The sequence below is a fragment of the Lycorma delicatula genome, chromosome 4 (genome assembly GCF_047948215.1).
Source record: "Lycorma delicatula isolate Av1 chromosome 4, ASM4794821v1, whole genome shotgun sequence".
In the NCBI taxonomy this organism is placed as follows: domain Eukaryota; kingdom Metazoa; phylum Arthropoda; class Insecta; order Hemiptera; family Fulgoridae; genus Lycorma; species Lycorma delicatula.
This window is the reverse complement of record NC_134458.1, coordinates 156,547,598-156,567,653: the sequence shown is the minus strand read 5'-3', so window position 1 is coordinate 156,567,653 and position 20,056 is coordinate 156,547,598. Positions and strand designations below refer to the sequence as shown.

General features: G+C 30.1%; 1 protein-coding gene across 1 annotated transcript in view; it reads right to left on the bottom strand.

Annotated features, from left to right (window-relative positions):
- The window catches only part of LOC142324000 (uncharacterized), a 131,665-nt gene that overhangs the window by 10,716 nt on the left and 100,893 nt on the right, over positions 1-20,056 (bottom strand). Inside the window, exons 20-23 of the mRNA XM_075364538.1 lie at positions 17,934-18,159; positions 16,250-16,369; positions 11,826-11,974; positions 2,691-2,988 (exon numbers count right to left, since the gene is read on the bottom strand). Of these exons, the coding sequence (XP_075220653.1) occupies positions 2,691-2,988; positions 11,826-11,974; positions 16,250-16,369; positions 17,934-18,159 (793 nt within the window). The remainder of the gene's footprint in view (positions 1-2,690; positions 2,989-11,825; positions 11,975-16,249; positions 16,370-17,933; positions 18,160-20,056) is intronic.

Below are 20,056 nucleotides of genomic sequence, written 5' to 3'. Positions count from 1 at the left end.
GACAGATTAATGTTGCCAATGATGATTTCAACCGTTCACTGCTTCACACAGAAGTGTGCTGGCTATCAAAAGGTATGTATGACTCGATTTTACAATCTGTTTAACTCTGTGATGAAGTTCCTGTAAAACAAAGACACAGAGTTGCGGAACAACCTCATTACATCAAGGAATGACACCAGCTAAAATTATAGAACCTGAAGTAGGTGCCTCAACATGAGCCCTAGGCAATCATAAATGAAACCCAAACAAAGGAAACCTAATCAAAAAATAAAATAAAATAATAAACATCAAATAATTGTTTAATAAAAAATCAAAAAATAAATAATTAAAATAACCATAAAAACTATTTAAATAAAAAATTCTAAATAAAAAAGGAAAAGAACCAAAAAGAGTATAAAAAATATTAAAAAATCCTGCACTTAAACGCTCAGGCTGATAACCTCACCCAAAAATTAATAAAAATAAAGGAATCAATAAAAGGAATACGCAATAGTGTATTTGACAGATCTATATAAATTTGAAAGATCCAGCAAAGCTCACTGTTGTATTACAGTGATTCATTTATGAAATGACATAATAAATCTCAGACATCAGGGTGTCTGGAGTATCATCATTAATTGTCTGTAGGGAACTCGTGGAATCTGAGCAAATAAGAACAAGTCAAAATTTTGAGCTAATTATATGTAAGTCCTTATTAATGACATACAGTATTGCAAAAAAAAAAAAAATACTAGTGATTCTGGGATGACCAAACATGTATGTTCTGTTGTCAAACACAAAACCACAACCAACAGAATTAATGTTTCTAGAGCTGTCCGTGTAAACTGTAACATCAGGATTCATGCTACTTATAATATTATAAAATTTGCTTATAGCTAAAGTTCTAGATGTTATGTAAATTGAGAAATCATCAACAAATAAAAAAACACATAACAGGTTTTCGCACACAGTTTGTTGTACTATTTATGGCTACGGCAAATAATGTAACACTTAGAACACTTCCCTGTGGTATTCTGTTTTTAGTATGAAACTTTTGGATATTGTTATTTCAAATTGAATTCAAAAGGATAGACTTCTGTGGAAACCCATGATAAATGCAAGGAGATTTTCTTGTATACCCATTCATGCAGTTTATTTAGGATTTCTCTCCTCCACGCTGTGTTGTACACCTTTTGCATGACAAAAAATACCGTAACAAGGCGATGGTGAAGTAGGAAGGCATTTTGAATAACAGATTCCAGGGCAACTACATGATCGATAGCCGATCTACCTTGGCGGAAACTGCATTGTTAGGTGGCAATTAGGGCGTTTCTCTCAAAGTACCATAATAAACAATGGTTTATCATATGTTCCATTAAGTTGCAAATGGTACTAGTCAAGGTTATAGTACGATAACTGGAAGGGAATGATTTATCCAAGTGATTGTTCCAAGACTTGCTACATAGAGTCATTCATCCATCGGCATGATAGTTTCCACCTAGGGTTTCAGTTGCCTTTCATAAGTTTGCGGAACATCACAGAGTGAAGATGTAAGAAGAAATTGTGTAAGATGTTGTTGTGTAATAGTGTACAGGGTATATGTTGTTATTTGTGTAGTGCATGTGTATGGTGTAAAAGGTTCAGCAGCTCTGTGTAGTGGGGATGTCAACTCCCAAAATCTTAAAGTATAAAACTCCCCAATGTGATTTAATAGAGGCAAAAATTAATTATATGATATAAGAGCATTAGTCAATTGTTCATATTCATATGTAAAATTAGAACTAAAATTTTTAGTTTTTAATAACTACCACTCTATCACCAAGATTACTTAACACAATTCTAGTTTTATTTCTCTTTTCTGAATTTCTAAGGTGAAATAATTCTTGGTAAGCAGTCATATACTGCTAGTTTTCTCGATATTGATTATACATGTTATAGTAACACACTGAGCAGGTAAATATAAGAAGTGTGATCAATAAGTATCCAACCTTGACTCATAAAAACAAAAATAATTAACTTATTTAATTCAAAGACATGTCCCCTTTAAAGTAGGCCTCTTCTGATTAATTCACTCAGCCCAGTAATGCTTTCATTGATGGAAGCATTTTCAAAGTTATTTTTAGTGAGCACCATAATCCCTCTTGTTGCATTTCTTCCGATCTCTTCTGTCTTCAAATCTTTTTATTTAGAGTGGAATTTTAAGTTAGGAAAGAGCTGAAAATTGCAGGAAGCTGTGTCTACTGAGTTAAGAGCCTGCTAAAGTTGTTTACTCCCATGTTCTGAAAGAACATGGAATCTCTGGCCTTTTTTTATTATCAAGACATGGTTCATCATGAGTTTGCTCCACAAGGGCAAACTGTCAATAGAGTAAAAATGTTCTTCATCTGCTAAGAGATGGTGTTCGACACAAGAGACCACAACTTTGGGAAAATGGTGATTAGAAAATTCATTATGACAACACTTGCAAAAATTCTGCATGACATTTATTTTCTTATGAGAAAGTATCAATTATATGCACAAACAGCCTACATGGATGAAAATCAGAAAATCAAATTCTCTCTTTTCTTTTTAGGTATGTAAATAAAATTTTGAACAGCTTTTACTGTAATAAATACAACTCACAGCAATTTTATCATGAAATGCAATATCATTGAGATTCAGTATCATTTGTCTGTAATTTATTAAATAAGTAAACAAAATGAATTAATTACCTGGAAAGACGCTTCAAAACAATAGATGTCAAGTTCAAAACTACCTCCTCTACTCAAAATAAGTAGCCCTTCTTGTTCTTCAGGACCCCAACTACCATCTATATTGCTATTACGCACAATAACTCCTTCATTAAATCTTGGATTAAAATGGAATGCAACATCACGTTCTTCATCAATCATATGAGAGTTTTCATTACTAATGTCTGATAAAATGTCTGCATCGTCTATATCGGATTCATCAGAAAACTCGTCATGAATATAAAAAGACGGAGAATTACACAAAAAATTAACATCAAACCTGTAAAAATATAATTAATATTTTAGTCACTCATTCAGTGTATAAGGTTTAGATTATTATTATACTGGTTGAAAGCCAGAGCTCTAAGAACTTTGTAAAATATCAATATTTTATATTTACTGAATAATACATTTTTAGACATTTGCTAAAGAATTTTTTTAATATTTTAATGTTAATTAATAAACAAATGGATGAAATGTAATATAATTTTATTATACAAGGCTATTTATAAATTAACCTCTGGTTGGGCATTGCAAACAGGTTTCCGTACCACAAAGTACATGTACAGTAGATATCAGCTAAGCTTCAATATTGTGACACATACAATCGGTCACTACTTTGTTCTACTGGTTGAATAGTACATGGTGAAATGTGGAGGTGATTATTATGACTCCTGCCAGTGATGAGGTACATAGTTCACTTCATTCACAACATAATTCATTTGATTTTTGCAAGCAAAAGAACATTTGCAACTGAGATCAAACACTGGCTGTGTGAGGCTTGCAGTAATAATGTAATGAATGTTTATAATAGTTTTGTGAGAGAATGGTTCTCTCACAGAATAAATGTGAGCTGTCTAATGTGCACAACAAGAAAGGAAGAAGGCGACATTCCATTGTGACTGATGAACATTTTGAAAAAACTTAACAGGCCATTCATGATAAACTCTGCTTCATAGTAACTGACCTTAGTGAAAATTTTCTAAAATTTTAAGATTCACTCTTTTATAGAATTGTTACAGACAGACTGGGTTGTCATAATTACTGAGCACAATGGGTACTGAAACTACTTACACATGTCCACAAAATTAAAAGAATGTACTAACTTTTTTTCAGCAATTTTAAAATAAATGAAGTGAATTTCTTGACATTATTGTTACTGGGAATGAGACATGGATTTGGTTCATCAATGTGGAGACAAAAGAACTGTCCAAACAGTAGATGCACGCACGTGCACACACACACACTTGCAGAACAAATCCAAACCAATCAATAAACCAATCACACAAAAAAATGATGACTACCATGTTTTTAGACTGTAAAGGAATTTTATTATCAGAATTTAAGAAACCAGCATGACAATAATCGCAGGTATTTATTGTGAAATGTTGACAAAGCTAGGAGAGTGATACAGAATAAATGCCAAGGGATGCTAATGAAGAGGATTTTTTTCGTAACAATGCTCGGCCTCACAACATTGCTAGCACTAAGGGTGTAGTTAACAAGTTTAAGTGGCAGATTTCATATCATCCCCTCACAGTTCTGGCACTGTCTGATTTTCAATTGCTCACAAAATTTGAAGAAATGGCTAGCTATTCAACACTTCAAAAGCATTGATTAAGTTATGGGTATTATGAAGAATGGTACTTTGGTGGTGCAATTCTTAGAAGAAGGAAAAGACAAACTGGTGACACAATATGACAAGTGCTTTAATTTAGGTGGAAACTATTTCAAGAAGTAATATCAGTGTGCAAGTAACTTTTGTGTATGATGAAGTTTTTCAATTCTTTTTTTTATTTTTATTATTCAACCAGAGGCTAATTTATAAATAGCTCTCATATACTAAGTAGAAATTTCTAATTTATTAAATTCTTTTGACAGATTCTCTGCAATAATTTAAATTTCTGTAATGGTGAGATTTTTTATAAAAATAACAGGTAAATTAACTTTGGGATTGACAAGAGACTTGCAAAACTATTAAATTTAAATAATACTTCAAATTTATTCTTTATTAAATTATGATACACTGACATAATACAATTTAAAAAAGATTAATTCATATATCTTAAAATCCATTTTTTGTTTGAAGACTCAAAAGACAAGTTTACTACAATTAAATTGTTCCAAAATATATAAAAAATTAATGAATAAGTAATAATCATCTAATAAATTAATGCAAACTGGAGCACTCGAGGTTTTACATTAAAATTTCAAAAATTCTTTTTTTAGGGTTATGAACTGTGTAAGTGGCAAAAGTACAGTTCTGTACTAGCAGACAGACCTATTTGTTGAATATTAGCTTTTTTTTAACTAAATTTGGTTAATTTGAATAGAAACAAATATAATAGAACTTGATATAACTTTGGGGATAATCTCTTGACTTATTGTTTAATAATAATTAATATAAACTTTTATGTTAGTCAAGACTTTTTGTAGATGAGAAAAAAAAAATCAAAATTTTTTTAACCTAACTGAAATTGCAACAAGGAAATATAAAAACAAGTTATATTTTAATGGATACTTATCTAAAATTTCAGAACATAAAAAATAAATTATATAATGAGAGATGAGTTTTTTGTTAGGCAAGTAGATAGGATGGGCTGAATTAATTAATTTTCTGGCAGGATTATTTGTTTTACGCATTAACTTTTAAACATCTATTATTATTACCCGTACATACATTTTGATATGTTCAGAAGTAATATCTAATTTTAATAATTTTTGTTATTAATATCTAGAAAATATGAACTGTTAATATGACATGAATTTATTACAATCACTGAAATCAAAATTTAATTTCACTTTTTTTTAAAGATTAGTTATATATTTTTGGAAATAAAAGCATACAATGGAATGCAATTTAATACAGCATGAAAATAAAGGGAACTCTATATATGAAATAAAAGTTAATTTATACAATCAAAAATATTAGGCATCATTTTTAAAATATGTACAGAGTGGCTGGCCACAAAGTTGCTTTTCATATAAAGAAATAATAAATATGAATTGTTAGTCATTAGTTTGTTTAATATTTTTTGCACATAAAACTTTCTTTAAATTACATCTGCATAAGATCCTACATTGTCGACAAAGTTTTATCAGTTGCCAGATGTGTTTAGACATTCCATTCCACATTGAAGGATCAAAGTATAAAAACAGTCTCTGATAGCAGTTTTCAACTCAAATTTCTTTTGTCACAAATGGGGATTTTTTCTTGATTATACCCTTAACTGAGTGGTCACAGATTTCATATGGACTTCTAGGCAGTTGCTGAATTTCGATCCACTGATGATCCACCGCCCTTCAAACTGTTAAGTCCCTTATTTACTGAGCATAATGAGCTCGAAGCTCCATCTTGTAAAATGGTAATTAATTCCATACTAATCTTTTGAAGCCAAAGAATAAAATTTTCAAGCACATTATGAGGTATGAAATGATGTTAACAATTCCTTTAAAAACTATCAAACATGTTTAAGATATTGTCTTAAATACTCTGTCTCAATAATTTTGAATTACTTATGAATTCCAGGTTTCAATGCGAATGGTGAAGCAGGTCAGGAAGCTCAAATCTGAAGTTGGTATTTTGATGACACCAGAAAGAAAAGGAGGAAAATAATTTAAGGATATTAGACAACAGGTCCTCAAATTTTTTGAAGATGATGAATTTTCCTGAATCTGTCCAGGAAAGAATGATTTTTTTTCAGTTAGGATCAATGGTGAAAAAGTTGACATGCAGAAACATCTACTTCTGTGCAATTTAAAAGAGATGTTAGAGCTTACTGCACACATTATGGCCGTGAAATTGGCTTCTCAAAATTTTATGAACTTAGGCCAAATTGATGCATTACAGTTGGTGCTGCTGGCACACATTCATTTTGTGTTAGTACCATTCATTAAAAGTTTAACTCATGAGAGCTGCAAGGATGACTACAAGGTATTGATTGAGAAAACTGTCTGCAGCTTAGAATCTAAGAATTGCATGCTACAACAGTGTGAACAGTGTCCTGAAAAAAACTGGATTTGAGTCATATTTATTAGATGAGCTTAAAGATTAAGACTTGGAGGAACTACCAGAATATACGCAATGGATTTGTATAAAGACACATTGGAGACGCAACAGGTGACCACGGAAAATTTTATTGAAGAGCTTTCCTTAAAGGTTTTTTTGCCTGACTAGCCACCATTTTGTTTCAAAACATCCATTCATGGTTTATTACAATAAAAACGAGTTTCAGAATCTTAACATTTATATGGTCAGTGATTGTCTGCATCACGATATCATAGCTGTTCATGTATTTTTTATTGAACTGATCAAATACTTGAAGACAGTGACTGAAATAAAGCATATACACTACTTCAGTGATAGTTCAGCTGCTCAATACAAACATTTAAAGAATTTTATCAATTTGTGCCATCATGCAGAAGACTTTGGGATAACAGCTGAATGGAACTTCTATGGTACTAGCCACGGAAATGGAGGTATTAAAAAACTATTAGCAGCATGTGCCAATCTTCAACAACCTATAGAAAACCAGATATTGTCACCAAAAATTATTTGAATTTTTTAAAGAAATATACCAGGAATCAGGTTCTTTCTTATTCCAAGAGAAGTTGAAAGAATCCGACCTGAACAGGAAAGTTGATTTAGTAGTGGTCATACAATTGCTGAAACAAGAGAGAACCACTTGTTTAAGCCAGTTAGCAAAGCTAAAATCCAAGTCAGCAGACCCTCAAAAGATACTACAGTATTTGAAGCCGATGTTTATGAAATTGCTAAACCTACTTAAGGCATATATCTTACCAGCTTGCAACCAATGCCAATATGTGGCTTGCACGTATGACAATACTTGGTGGATTGGAAATATATGTGATATATCTTTTGAAGAACATGATGCCCTCATTAGTTTTATGCACCCTCATGCTGCAACTCGTTCTTATCATTGGCCCCTAGAAAGGATACTTACTGGATTCCAAAACAGCACATTTTTACTACTTTTGAAGCACCATCAACAATGTCATCAGGACGACAATATATGTATCCAGAATACATCCAGTCTATGAATGAGAAACATTTTAAGCTGAAGTGGAATTAAAAGTATTGTGCTAAAATGTTTCTGGCTATTTTAGATATTTTTATTTTGAAGCTACTGAGTTCTATAATATTGTACTATTTTATTGCACTCTGTTATTACTACGACTATATTCCATTCTACTTATGATTTTTAGTATTTCTGTGCATGTGTAATAAATATTTAAAAAAATTATACTTGTAACGAATATAATTAATTGAAACTGTCTCCTCTGCATTCAATAGAAGGCAAGGCACAGCTACTACAGTTAACAACTTTGTATTAACTGGCAGCAAAATGGATATTACTTAAAAAAAATTGCTTTCTACTAGGGAGTATTCATTTAATCCATAAACATTATGGTAAACTTGCTCCTCGTGTGAAAGATGTATTATCTTTCAACTGTTTTTACTGCCAGTTATAAATAATGGTCAAAAACCAAATTGCATGGATTTTGTAGTTTAAAAGTTGCTCTTTCTACATATTATAAAACTAACAAAATCTAAGAACATATACCTGAGATTTAAGCTTTCAAAGGTAGGTAAAAAATCGAGCTAAAAACTTTTGACCAAATTTGATATCTCCTGACGTAAGCCTCCAGCTGCTTAGAAATTTTAGGATGTTACACTCGATTATGCCCTTTTCCAGCTTACAAAGTCTCATTCTGATTAAAGGACTAGATAAGTAATTATATAGACTATAGATTTATTATTGCCTTCAAAATGACAAGTCAAAGTTAGAATTTTAACATGAATGCACAAACTACCAGCAAGTACCCTTTTTTAAGAGATCACAGAAAATCAGCAATAGCAGATATAGAGCTACAATTTGGTAAAATGGTATTTAAGACTACAATGAATGTCAAAGCAAAATTTGATGAAGTTTGGAGATGGTTGACTGGGGATCCCTGGTCCACTTGACATGGAATTACCTAGCTACCAAAACACTGAACAAATTTGTCTCTTATGTTTTCATAATTTTCATTTTTGTTTGTATACTTGTATTCCCAAATGCTAGCAACAAGTTTTTCTTCAACTGAATTTCTCTTGTGTCTGCCATTTTAACTTAACACTGCACAAATCAAAATTCTCTCTGATCATGTATAAATAACATCAATTTTTACTTTGTTGAGTAAATGATAGCAACTGATTAATCTTTATTATACCTGATGTTTGATGACGGAACAGTGTAAAAAAAGATTATTTGTTCTTTCTAACCTTAAACAGAAATAAACAAATGTTGATTTTTTGACAGTTGTTTTTTAAACTGCACCCTATACGTTGAAAAATCTATAGTTGCTCTAAAGAGTAATATAGTAATATTTTTTTTTTAAAGAAAATTAAACATAAAAAAATATATTTTTAAATAACATATAATAAATGTTATATATTTTTCTTCATTGTACCACTGGTCAACATAAAATTTGGAACTAAAAAGGGAGTAGGTGTTCTATATGCTGTGTTATATTCCAAATCCAAATATTATTCTGAAACAACCCAACATGTAATGTTCTTAAGTTACAACCCCTTAAATTTATTTGTTCCATCATTCATGGAACAAAAAATACAAATAAGTTAGTATGTCTGTATGTTTCCTTATTCACATCTGATTTATATACTGATGCATGCTATAGACCTATATTTGTTACATAACAGTCAAATTATCTCATTTCATGTCAAGCCAGACATATGTATGACATGTCAGTGAGTCAAGTAATGAGTAATTCAACATGATGAAATTTTCTTCAGTAGAGTTCAGCTGTTGGTGACTTGCTGTGTTCTTTAGTTGTGGTAATGTTTTATCATTCACATATTATAAAGACTGTTTCATAAGTGATGCCATAAATTTGGTGAGAGATTTTTATGACAGAATAACTTTTGGTATTATTTATTGAACATCAAGATTGTGTGTGTGTGTTTAGTGCTGTGGTTTATTGCACTCCATGGTGAAACAATTTTATGAAGTAATTAAGCATTTATGAATTAAAACTTATTATTTTTATAATTAAGTAAGTATTTCTGTAACATTTCAGTTTACCTTCATTCATTAAAACATTTTGAATTTTATAATAAATAAAAATTGAGATTGTAAAAATTCTCCAAATATTTTCTGTTGTGTTTGCAAAGTTGATTTCATGGTGCTGATTTACAGATTCCGATCGCTCCAACTTCTTGGAAAGAAATTTCTGATTCCCCAGAAGGCTCACCGATGAATCCTCAACTTAAGTAGATATTAATTACATTCTAGAAAAATCAAATACTGAACCTCACCTCATCACACAAGCAGAACTGAGCGACCTAATTTGTGACTTGTATTTGTTGAAACAACATGCAGAACTCCTAGGTTCACATCATAAAAAATGGAATTTATTAGACAAGGATACTAAAATTTCAGTATGTAGAAATCAAAATGAAAATTTACTGAAATACTTTAGAAGAAATGGTTTAATTTGTTCCTGCCATGATGTTAGGAAGCTAATGTCTGAACTGGACGTTGAATGTATTATTCATGATTGACGTTTATTTATAGTCTCATAAAAAAGGCAGTGCTGTTGCATAACTTGAATATGTCTTCTTCTATACAGATAGCACATGCTGCAGGAATGAAAGAAACATATGAAAGTACGTCAAAAATGTTAAAATCTATTAAGTATGATGAACACTCATGGCGAATCATTGCTGACCTAAAAGCGATAGGGCTTGGTCTCCAGAGTGGCTTTACAATATATATGTACTTCTTGTGTTTGTGGGATAGTTGGGCTACAGATAACAACCCTATGCAGTTAGATTGGCCAAAAAGAAATCAGTTTACCCCAGGAAAGGAAAATGTTGTCAATATTCCCCCCTGTTGAAGCAGATCGTATTATTATATCACCTCTACACATAAAACTAGGCCTGATGAAGAATAAAGATGGAGACGGCTTTAAATATTTAGCTGAGATTTTTTCACAATTAAGTGAAGCCAAATTGAAAGAGGGAGTAATCATTGGGCCACAAAAATGAAAATTAATTCGTGAAAATATATTTGACAGCAAACTGAATCCTGAAGAACTAGCAGCATGGAAGTCATTTAAAGATGTCGTCATGGTTTTCTTTGAAACAAAACAGCTGAAAACCATGATCAGCTTATAACTGAACTCTTATTGAACTACAAACATTTAGGATGCAGAATGTCATTAAAAATCCATTTTTTAAATTCTCATTTGGACTTTTACCCTTTAAACTTGGGTGACATCAGCAATGAACAAGGAGAAATGTTCCACCAAGATATATTGCACATGGAACAATGTTATCACGGCAGATAGGATGAATCTATGATGAGCGACTACTGCTGAATGATAAAAAGAGAAGACTTCACTGAACAAAAAGAGGAAAATAAGAAAAAAAGAAATTAAGATAAATGTAAATGTCTGTAAGATAAAGGTAGGAATTTTAATTGTAATTATTAATTTTGTATTCATTATTTAATTTGTCTCAATATTTTCAAGGAAAAGATTAGATTATAATATATTAGAAAATAAGAAAAAAGAAATTAAGATAAATGTAAATGTCTGCAAGATAAAGGTAGGAATTTTAATCGTATCGTAATTATTAATTTTGTATTCATTATTTAATTTGTTTCTCAATATTTTCAAGGAAAAGAAAAGATTATAATTAAAAATCATGGGTGATGAAGAAAAACTGATCTTGTTTTAAGATTCAGCATACAAAATGCATTCTAATTCATGTACTTTTATTTCAGTTCCAAATTATTATTTTTTTTTGCTGACCTGTGTAATAATTTGTGAAGAATTATCATAAAAAAACCTAAATTTTATTTCTCTTTGTTTTGAAAAATTTGGTAATCTTTTTAAATTGGCTAAGTTTTAGTCTATGGGACATAATTACATTATATAATTACATAAAATGAAATATTATACATATATAGAATTTTAAAAAAACATAGTATTGCATGTTTATTAAAAAAAAAATATTTTTTTATTTAGGATAAATAATAAAAATGTTCATGAATAAAATATTTTAATAGGTAATGTTTTAATATTTCTAACCTTTCTGCACTTTCTAATACAACACCAGTAAAACATATTCTTGATGAAGGAAGAAAACCATTAACTAATAACCATTTCGGTGAGGTTTTCTGTTTAATCACTTCTAAATCTTGTCGACTTAAATCTTCTTTACTATTCATTTGGTAATGCTGTAAAGTTAAAAAGCAAAAAATATATACTTGACCAATTATATATCTTTTTTTATAAATATTATATCACAGTTAATTTTAATAGACAAGTTAGTACATCCACAGTATGTAACTTGCATAGTTTTATTAAGAATTATTGATACAACGATGTGTTTATACTTTGAAATTTTTGTGGTCTTCTTTAGGGGGAAAATCCACCCCTAGGACATATTTTACTTTATTATGTATCAACTCTTCCATTCATTGGCAGAAATGTTTTAACAATAGAACTCCTTATGTAACACATATCAAAGAAATTTAATTAGTTTTTTTTTTTAATATATATTTCTCTTATTGTATTTATTTTATTCTTACTCATACTACAAAGCTTGTGCAAATTAATTGAAAAAGTACAATGTTTTTCTGTGCAGTGGTTAGCCAGCCATGAACTGCTTCCAACCAAATATCAAGTGAATAAGTTTTCAAACTTCTACAAAATTAGTTTGTGGTTCAGTAAGTGCTCAATTCTTTTTTTTTTATAGTTATCTTATCACATTGTTTGTACTTCCTTTGTTTTTGTATAATTGATGCACGAGTAGAGAACTTTTAATAATGGGTGCAACACCTAGTAAGAATGCAAGGCTGCTGTAATTACTTTATATGAAAGCACTTTCTTTACTTAATCGGCCAAATGTAGGTGTGTTTAAATACAGTTAACAGAATCATTAGATTTAAAATGAAACCAGTTCAGTTTCATATAAACTTAAAGGTGCTACCGCTTCATGACATGATGCATTCTTTAAGAAAAAGTAAAGTTATCCATAAAAAACCAGGTTTGGTCTGAAAAATAAATTGCAGAAGCCGAATTGAAGTACATGACTCAACAGTTTGTTGGAAGGCTTGTAATGAAAAAATAACGTTTTGGCCTGGGATTTCATCAGATATTAATCTCACTGAAAACTTGTAGTCCATTTGAAAAAACAAGGTCAGGAAAATGGGCTGCACAACTAAATAGAAGATGATCTCATCACTTATACGGATGTGGTTTCCTGATGCAGAGATTTACTACAAGTGTATACTTTTTAACTCAACACCTATAGGATTAAAATTTAATTAAAGCTAAGTGAGTGTTTTATTTGTTTTGTCACTATCAATAAATAAATAAAACATTTATATTACAAAAATAATCTTGTTCCAATTAATTTGCACTAGGATGTATTAATTGTCCAGGACTTACAAATGTTACCTACCATCATTAAGATAAGATCCAGTATTCTTTAATACAAACAGCTTGCAGTATAGTTGGCTTTTCATGATATTTAGTAGAAACATGCATTCACTAAATATGTGTCAATAAATATCGTCTTTACTCGTAATTCATGCACTTTTTTGAACAACTTCTTTTATCAAAAAGTAGGTGTGTGATTTATGCGAGAAATCAATTTTATATAGGTTTATAATGAAACTAAAATATGATAATTAGTAGAAAATTATATTTATTTGACTGAATATTTTATTTTTGAATTCTTAAAAAAAATAATTTGTTTAAAAATTCATGTGCGTGAATTACACGAGTAAATACATTAGTTACAGTGCAAATTGCATCTAATAATTGAAGGATACTTCTAAAAGACCAAAAAAAATTATGGAATCATAACTCAACTGAGTAAGCACTATCTTCTGCTTTATAGAAAAACAAATTTTCCTGAAATTGTGATTTTAAACTTTCTGAATAACAAATAACTGCAAAAAATCTTAAATCTTACAAAATAACTTCATTAAATCTCCCATACTGATTACCAATAAAGAAAATTTGCAATGATATCATTAAGTTTCCTCCTTAAACTCAGATTTATGTCCAGATTTTTTTTTTGTATTAATGTAATACAAAAAAAGTTGCTAATCTTTTCCAGCTTTGCTCTTGACAAATTTTTATTTCAAATACACCAAATGGTTTTTAAATATTAACAATTTAAAGATATCAGAACATTTAGTTAAGGGATATGGGTCTAATCTGACCTCAAAAAAATTATGTTTTTACCTTAAAAATGATGCTGTATTACTATAACCAAAAAAAATAATCAAAATTTTTGTAAAAATATTTTTAGTTCCAGTCAATCTCCAGTGACCAATTGACCACTTCCTCAATAAGTAGCTTAAACAACATGAGATAGAAAAATAATGTGGAAGATGTTGGTATGACTGGTGGTGAAGTGGGGAGGACTGTTTATTGCCTGTACATTTGAGCACTGCCAGTCTGTAACAAGCTTTTGGCGTAATCATGTGTTATTTGTTAAAATGAGATGAACTATTGAAAAATATGCATTCATGGTAAAAACATATTTAGAGATGAAATCTCATGTTGTATGTTGGCGAAAGATCAGAGAAAAATTTGAAAAGGAAGCACCAGTGAATAGTGTTATTCAGAAGTTAGTTAAAACATTTTGTGAAATAGGTTCAGTGTCAGACCACAAATGTGCCTAACACAGGTCAGTTTTAATGATGAAAGTCATACAGAACATAAAAGCGGCAGTTACAAGATCTCCTCCTAATAAATCTTTGTACAGACTAAGCTGGGAAAAGAAAATTTCACTAGGTTCAGCCCACACTGCAGTGAGGAGAATGCTGAAACGTTATCTGTATCAAATGCAGGTTTGCAATTGAGTTAACTAATACTGATTATGCTAAAAGGGTTCAATATTGTCAATAATTCAAGAATTTCATTACAGGCACCATTGGCATTTTAGTTCAAGTGTTTTTTCACAGGTGAAGCATGGTTTCACCTTGGTTTTATTAAGTCAGAACTACTGAACCTGGGGTCTAAAAACTCACACATTTTCTTTGAATTTCCCCTACACTCACAAAAAATTTATGTATGGTGTACGGTTTCCAGGCAACAAATACAGGATCTTTGTTTTTTGAAAAACTGTGGATGTTGCCATCTACCAAGAAATTATCCAACAGTTCATAGCCTTTAACTGCAAGATAATGAGTTTGCTGGTTGCAAACTCATTTGAGTGCTACTTGCCACACACCTTGTTCTACTAAGGAGATGCTACAGGATTTTTTCGGTGGAAGAATCATTTCTAAAGGGTTGTTGATCCCAAGATCCCTGATCTGGCTAATTCACACTTCTTTCTGTGGGGTTACTTAATAGAAATCATTTTTAAGAGCAATCCACACACCCTGCAGAAACTGAAGACAAACATTACCAATGCCATCCATGAAATAGATGGAACAACTAACTAGAGTAGCCAGGAACATGGTCAAACATGTCGACAAGTGCATAGAAGTGTTTACATCATTTTCAACATCTTCTGTAATTATTATCTAAGTGCTTGCCAATAAATTATTATTTATAGACTGAAATAAGTGATGGAGCCTCTTTTAAATTGAACATTGAACACTCTGAAGATGTTGTTGGTAACATACACACCAAATTTAATTGAAATAACTCAATATGTCAAATTATAACTCAAAATTGTAAATTTTTATTACAAAAAAACACAGAATGGCAGATGGAAAAGGAAGCAAGACAGGACTATTTGTAAATGAGCTCTACTTTGTTTATTATGTCCTGATGTCCTGAATCAATCCCTTAAGTTTGGTCAACATTGCCCAGGATACTCTGTACAGTTATTGCTCAGGGGGGGGGGGTGATGAGGGTACTGTGATGATCCTTGTCTAATGGAGTCAAAAGTCAGGCCAAATTTGGGATACATGCGGCCAAATTTCAACTTTTTGATCAATGGGGTTTCAAGATATGAAGCGCAAAAAAAAAAATTTATGTATTTAAATGGTTAAATATCCTACCTACCACTCCTAAATTCGACTGATTAAAAACAGCTAATTTGTAATTTGAAATAGCTTCATCATACTAAAACTCAATTTTCTATAACAAATACACAAAATGTAAAAAATTAATAATAATGAAAACTACTCTCCTTTTTTAATTTTGTCCAAAATTTATTGCCACCAATAACCCATAAGTTCTTTTTGACCCATTTTGATCACTTTTGTTGAGAAAATCTGGAGATATTAATAAAAATACAGGCCAACACATGTATGTATATTCAAAAATCTTCTGGAAATATAGACTCAGAGGTTCATAAAATGTCAATGTTCACAAAAACATGACAGCAAACTTTTGTAGCGTTATATATAATTTATTTTTATAGCTACAGCTGCTACAGAGCAGCGATAGACCTACAGCCAGGAAAATAAAAATTAATACATAAGATCTGATGAGACCCAAACCATAAAAAAGTTAATAGAAATATAATAACTTAATAATACCTTTTTTGAATAATAAACAGCAGTAAGTATGGTAACAGATCCATTAACTGAAATATGTGTAATTAAATCCGGCTCAACTCGGTGCTCAAAGAAACAGTAAAGTTTACCATTAATAAGAACCTGATAAAACAAAGAAAAAAAATTAAATTATAATTAAAAGCAACCAAAACTTATACTCTAAAATGTAAATAAATGACTGATCATTAATAAAATTTCATTGTTAAAGAGCTCTGGACATTACAGATACTTATCATATATTTAAATAAAAGAATAAATGATAAGTAATAAACTATTCACAGGTTAAATATTTTAACAGATATGCTAAGTCAGTTCTTTTAATCATTTAGTTTGTTGAGTATTGTGTTTTTGTTTTAGAAATATACTGCACTGTTTTTGTACATAATGGCTAATAACTAAAATTTAGTATATCTACAAAAATTATCACAAGAAATTATTGAAATAATAGTCAGTGAAATATGAATAGTTAGTAATAAGATAAATTTAAAATAATTAATTTTTAATTTGAACTGGGATGCTAATTTTTTTAATAATTTGAAGATGGTGAAACTGTTTGTCTGCTTCAGTTAACTATGAAAAATTTAAAAAAATAATAACAAATACTGGTTGTTGTCCATCTGAGCACATCCAAGTATAAACTCTCAAGTAAATCTTTAATCACCCAGCACTAGATTCTTATGTTGGGGTCTTCACTGATAGACTAGAAGAATGCAATTGAAATAAAAGGAAGGATAGCAATGGCAAAGGAATCACTAGTAAGAGGAAGTTACTACTTAGTAAAAGTCTGAACTAAGAGCTAAGAAAGAGCCAAATATGTAAGGAAGTGAAGCTTTTTATGATGAGGAAGAGGGAAAGGGACTGGAGTGAAGCTTTTAAAATGTGGATATGGAGTAATATGTAGAAAGTAAGATGTATAAATAAAGTGAGGAATGAGGACATAATGAACAGGTTTAAAGAAGAGAAATTATACGGGAAGAACACAAAAAAAAGCTAACAAATTTTGGCATGTGGTTAGAGGAATAGGAATCTTGACAACTGCATTGCAAAGGTCAGTAGAAGAGAGGAAGCAAGGTGAAAGAAGAAAGATGAAGTTAATAGATGAAATGACGATTGAAAACTACAAGGGAATGAAGGAGAAGGTTTGGGACAGATATGGATCTCCATCCAGCTGTGGTGTAAGGGACCTGCCACCAGGCAGAACATCAGATGATGATGAAGATATTATAAAGCTAGACAAACAATTTATATCTCTGTCAAATTCCTCAGAAAAAAAAAACTTTTGGAATATGATTGTTAGTGTAACAAGTAACTACTACAGCAGCTTAAGAAGAATTGGAGGTTTTTTTGTTAACAATTCAGTGTTATATATAACTTATACATCATCAAAGTTTTGAGTTATTTGTGATGTAATCGCTATTTATCAATAAAGCAGTAAAAACCACACTCATTGATTTTGCAAGGTGTATATAGTATGATTTAACAAACATAACATCTACAAGAATAATGATCATACAATCAAAATCAGTTTTCTTAAGAGGTTTATAATATTTTGAAAAGTTTTTACAGGACTATAATTCATTAATAGTGTTAAGAGAAAACAAAAATTTTACAGTAAAATTTATTGCTCAAATTATGAATATGTAAGAATTCAAAATAAATTAATTACCTTAAAAGCCTCTTTACAACAATATATATCAAGTATAAAAAAACATCCTCTTTGAAATACTAAAGGTCCTGTTCGTTCTTCATCACCAAAATAACCATCTATATAACTATTACGTATGATAGCTTTTTCTGTAAATCTTGGATTAAAATGGAATGCAATATCATTTCTGTAATACTTAGGGCTAATTGTGGCAGATGGACGTTTGTATTGGAGGTCAACATGAAACCTGTAATAATAAATTACTTTTAGCAATACATTTATTTATTCAAATAAAGTTTAGAATTACATTAAGTTTCTCACAAAATGATCGTACTCTAGCATATTTCAATAAAAATCAGTATTAAATATTTATATGCTGTATTTTTTAACACATGCTACAAATTTATTAAAGTAATTTTTATCACAGTGAAGATATACCAAAAACAAATGTATACAAAAAATTTGCACATTTGTCTGAGGAAAGTTTTAATCTAAATAAAAATATTATGATTTTAAATCAGTTTTCTTGATTTAGTTCATTTTAAACTGAATAAATAACATTAAGGTTTGAACAACACAGATTCTGTTGACATCTTTTACTACACATCAGACATTAGACTACAAAAAGGTATGTTTTATATGTAAATAGAACACATTCATTTCTTCTATTTTAATCCATGTCAATTTTACCAATATTTCATATCAGATCAGAAAACTTACTTTTTATAATATATTGTTGGCATTTAGCCAGCTGATTTTTCTTTTAAGAGTATCAAATAGAAATGAATACAAATTGTCATTCAACATGACTTCAACATTACTTAACGTATATAAAATGAGTCAACAGAAATTTCTTCAAATCTCCAGTTTTTATTTTCATATAAAAGTCTTATTAACATCAACATATTCACTAAACAAAATGATTGGAGACTGCTGTTAATACTAAAGAACAGAAAGGGTATAAGTAACAGTTCAAAGAAGAAGAAGTGTCATCAGGTGGTGGAGTGCTGTATTTTTCTTATAATGTCTCAGAGGTAATAAAGTACATATTAACAGCTGCATACAATAAAAAATTTAAGAATACAGTGACTATCTACGGAGAAAAATATATAAACTTAACATGTGACAGTGCTCTTTTGACAGAAAAAATGGCTTGGAAGAAATTTTGTTTAACATAGATTATTATTGCTTGAGTTTCATTCTAAAAAATAAATAGTAAAAAAAAATGATGAAATGTGATAGAAAGGAAAATAATGAAGAATTAATATTAAGACAGACCAACATAATATACTACTACTAGAAGTTACAAAATTTTGTAATTAAATAAATAAAATTACAAATGATGGACAAAGTATGGCATCGAAAATAGACTGGCACAAAGCAAGGAAGCTTTGACACAAAAAGCTTCTGCTAGTATCAAATCTAGTTTTAATAATAATAAAGAGATTCTTGAAAATACTTGTGTGGATGTTTGTGAGGTGATAATAGGACATAGGGAAAAGCAGTGAGGAAAAGAACAGAGGTTTTTGAAAAGCGATATTACAAAAATATGACAAGAGGATGTCTTAAGATGAATATCAGAGAAGATAAGTTTCTGGCAGAATCATGTAATGCAACAAACTAGATTGATACATCATCTAATATGACATCAAAATTTAATTAAGTTTGTAATAGTTAGCATTAATTGTGCTAAATTATAGCATAGATTGTGCTAAATTTTTAGATATAAATTTGGTTTCACTTAGTTTTTTTTATTTTACTTTGTTTTATTTGGATGAAGTTTGATATAGTGTTCTGATCCTTTTCTAGATCGTCAAAAATCTGATTGGAGTATTCATGAAGTCTTTCCTTCTGAAATTTACTGAGAGTTATAATATGTGTTCTTCCTCTGATGCAATTCCCTTTCAAAAATATATAGTGCTAGTATCATTATAGAGGATAAAAATTACTGACAAAGAGTATAATTTATGAGAGACAGCTGGAGAACATAGAATTAGTAATTATGTTGAGGTTAAAAAGATTAGCATAGAACAAAAGGGAATGACGAATAGCATCAAACCCAACTGATAGAAAAAAAAAGAAGCATTAACATGAGGAAAAATATATTCTTAAAATAAAAATGTAACAGCCCAAGTCATACAATA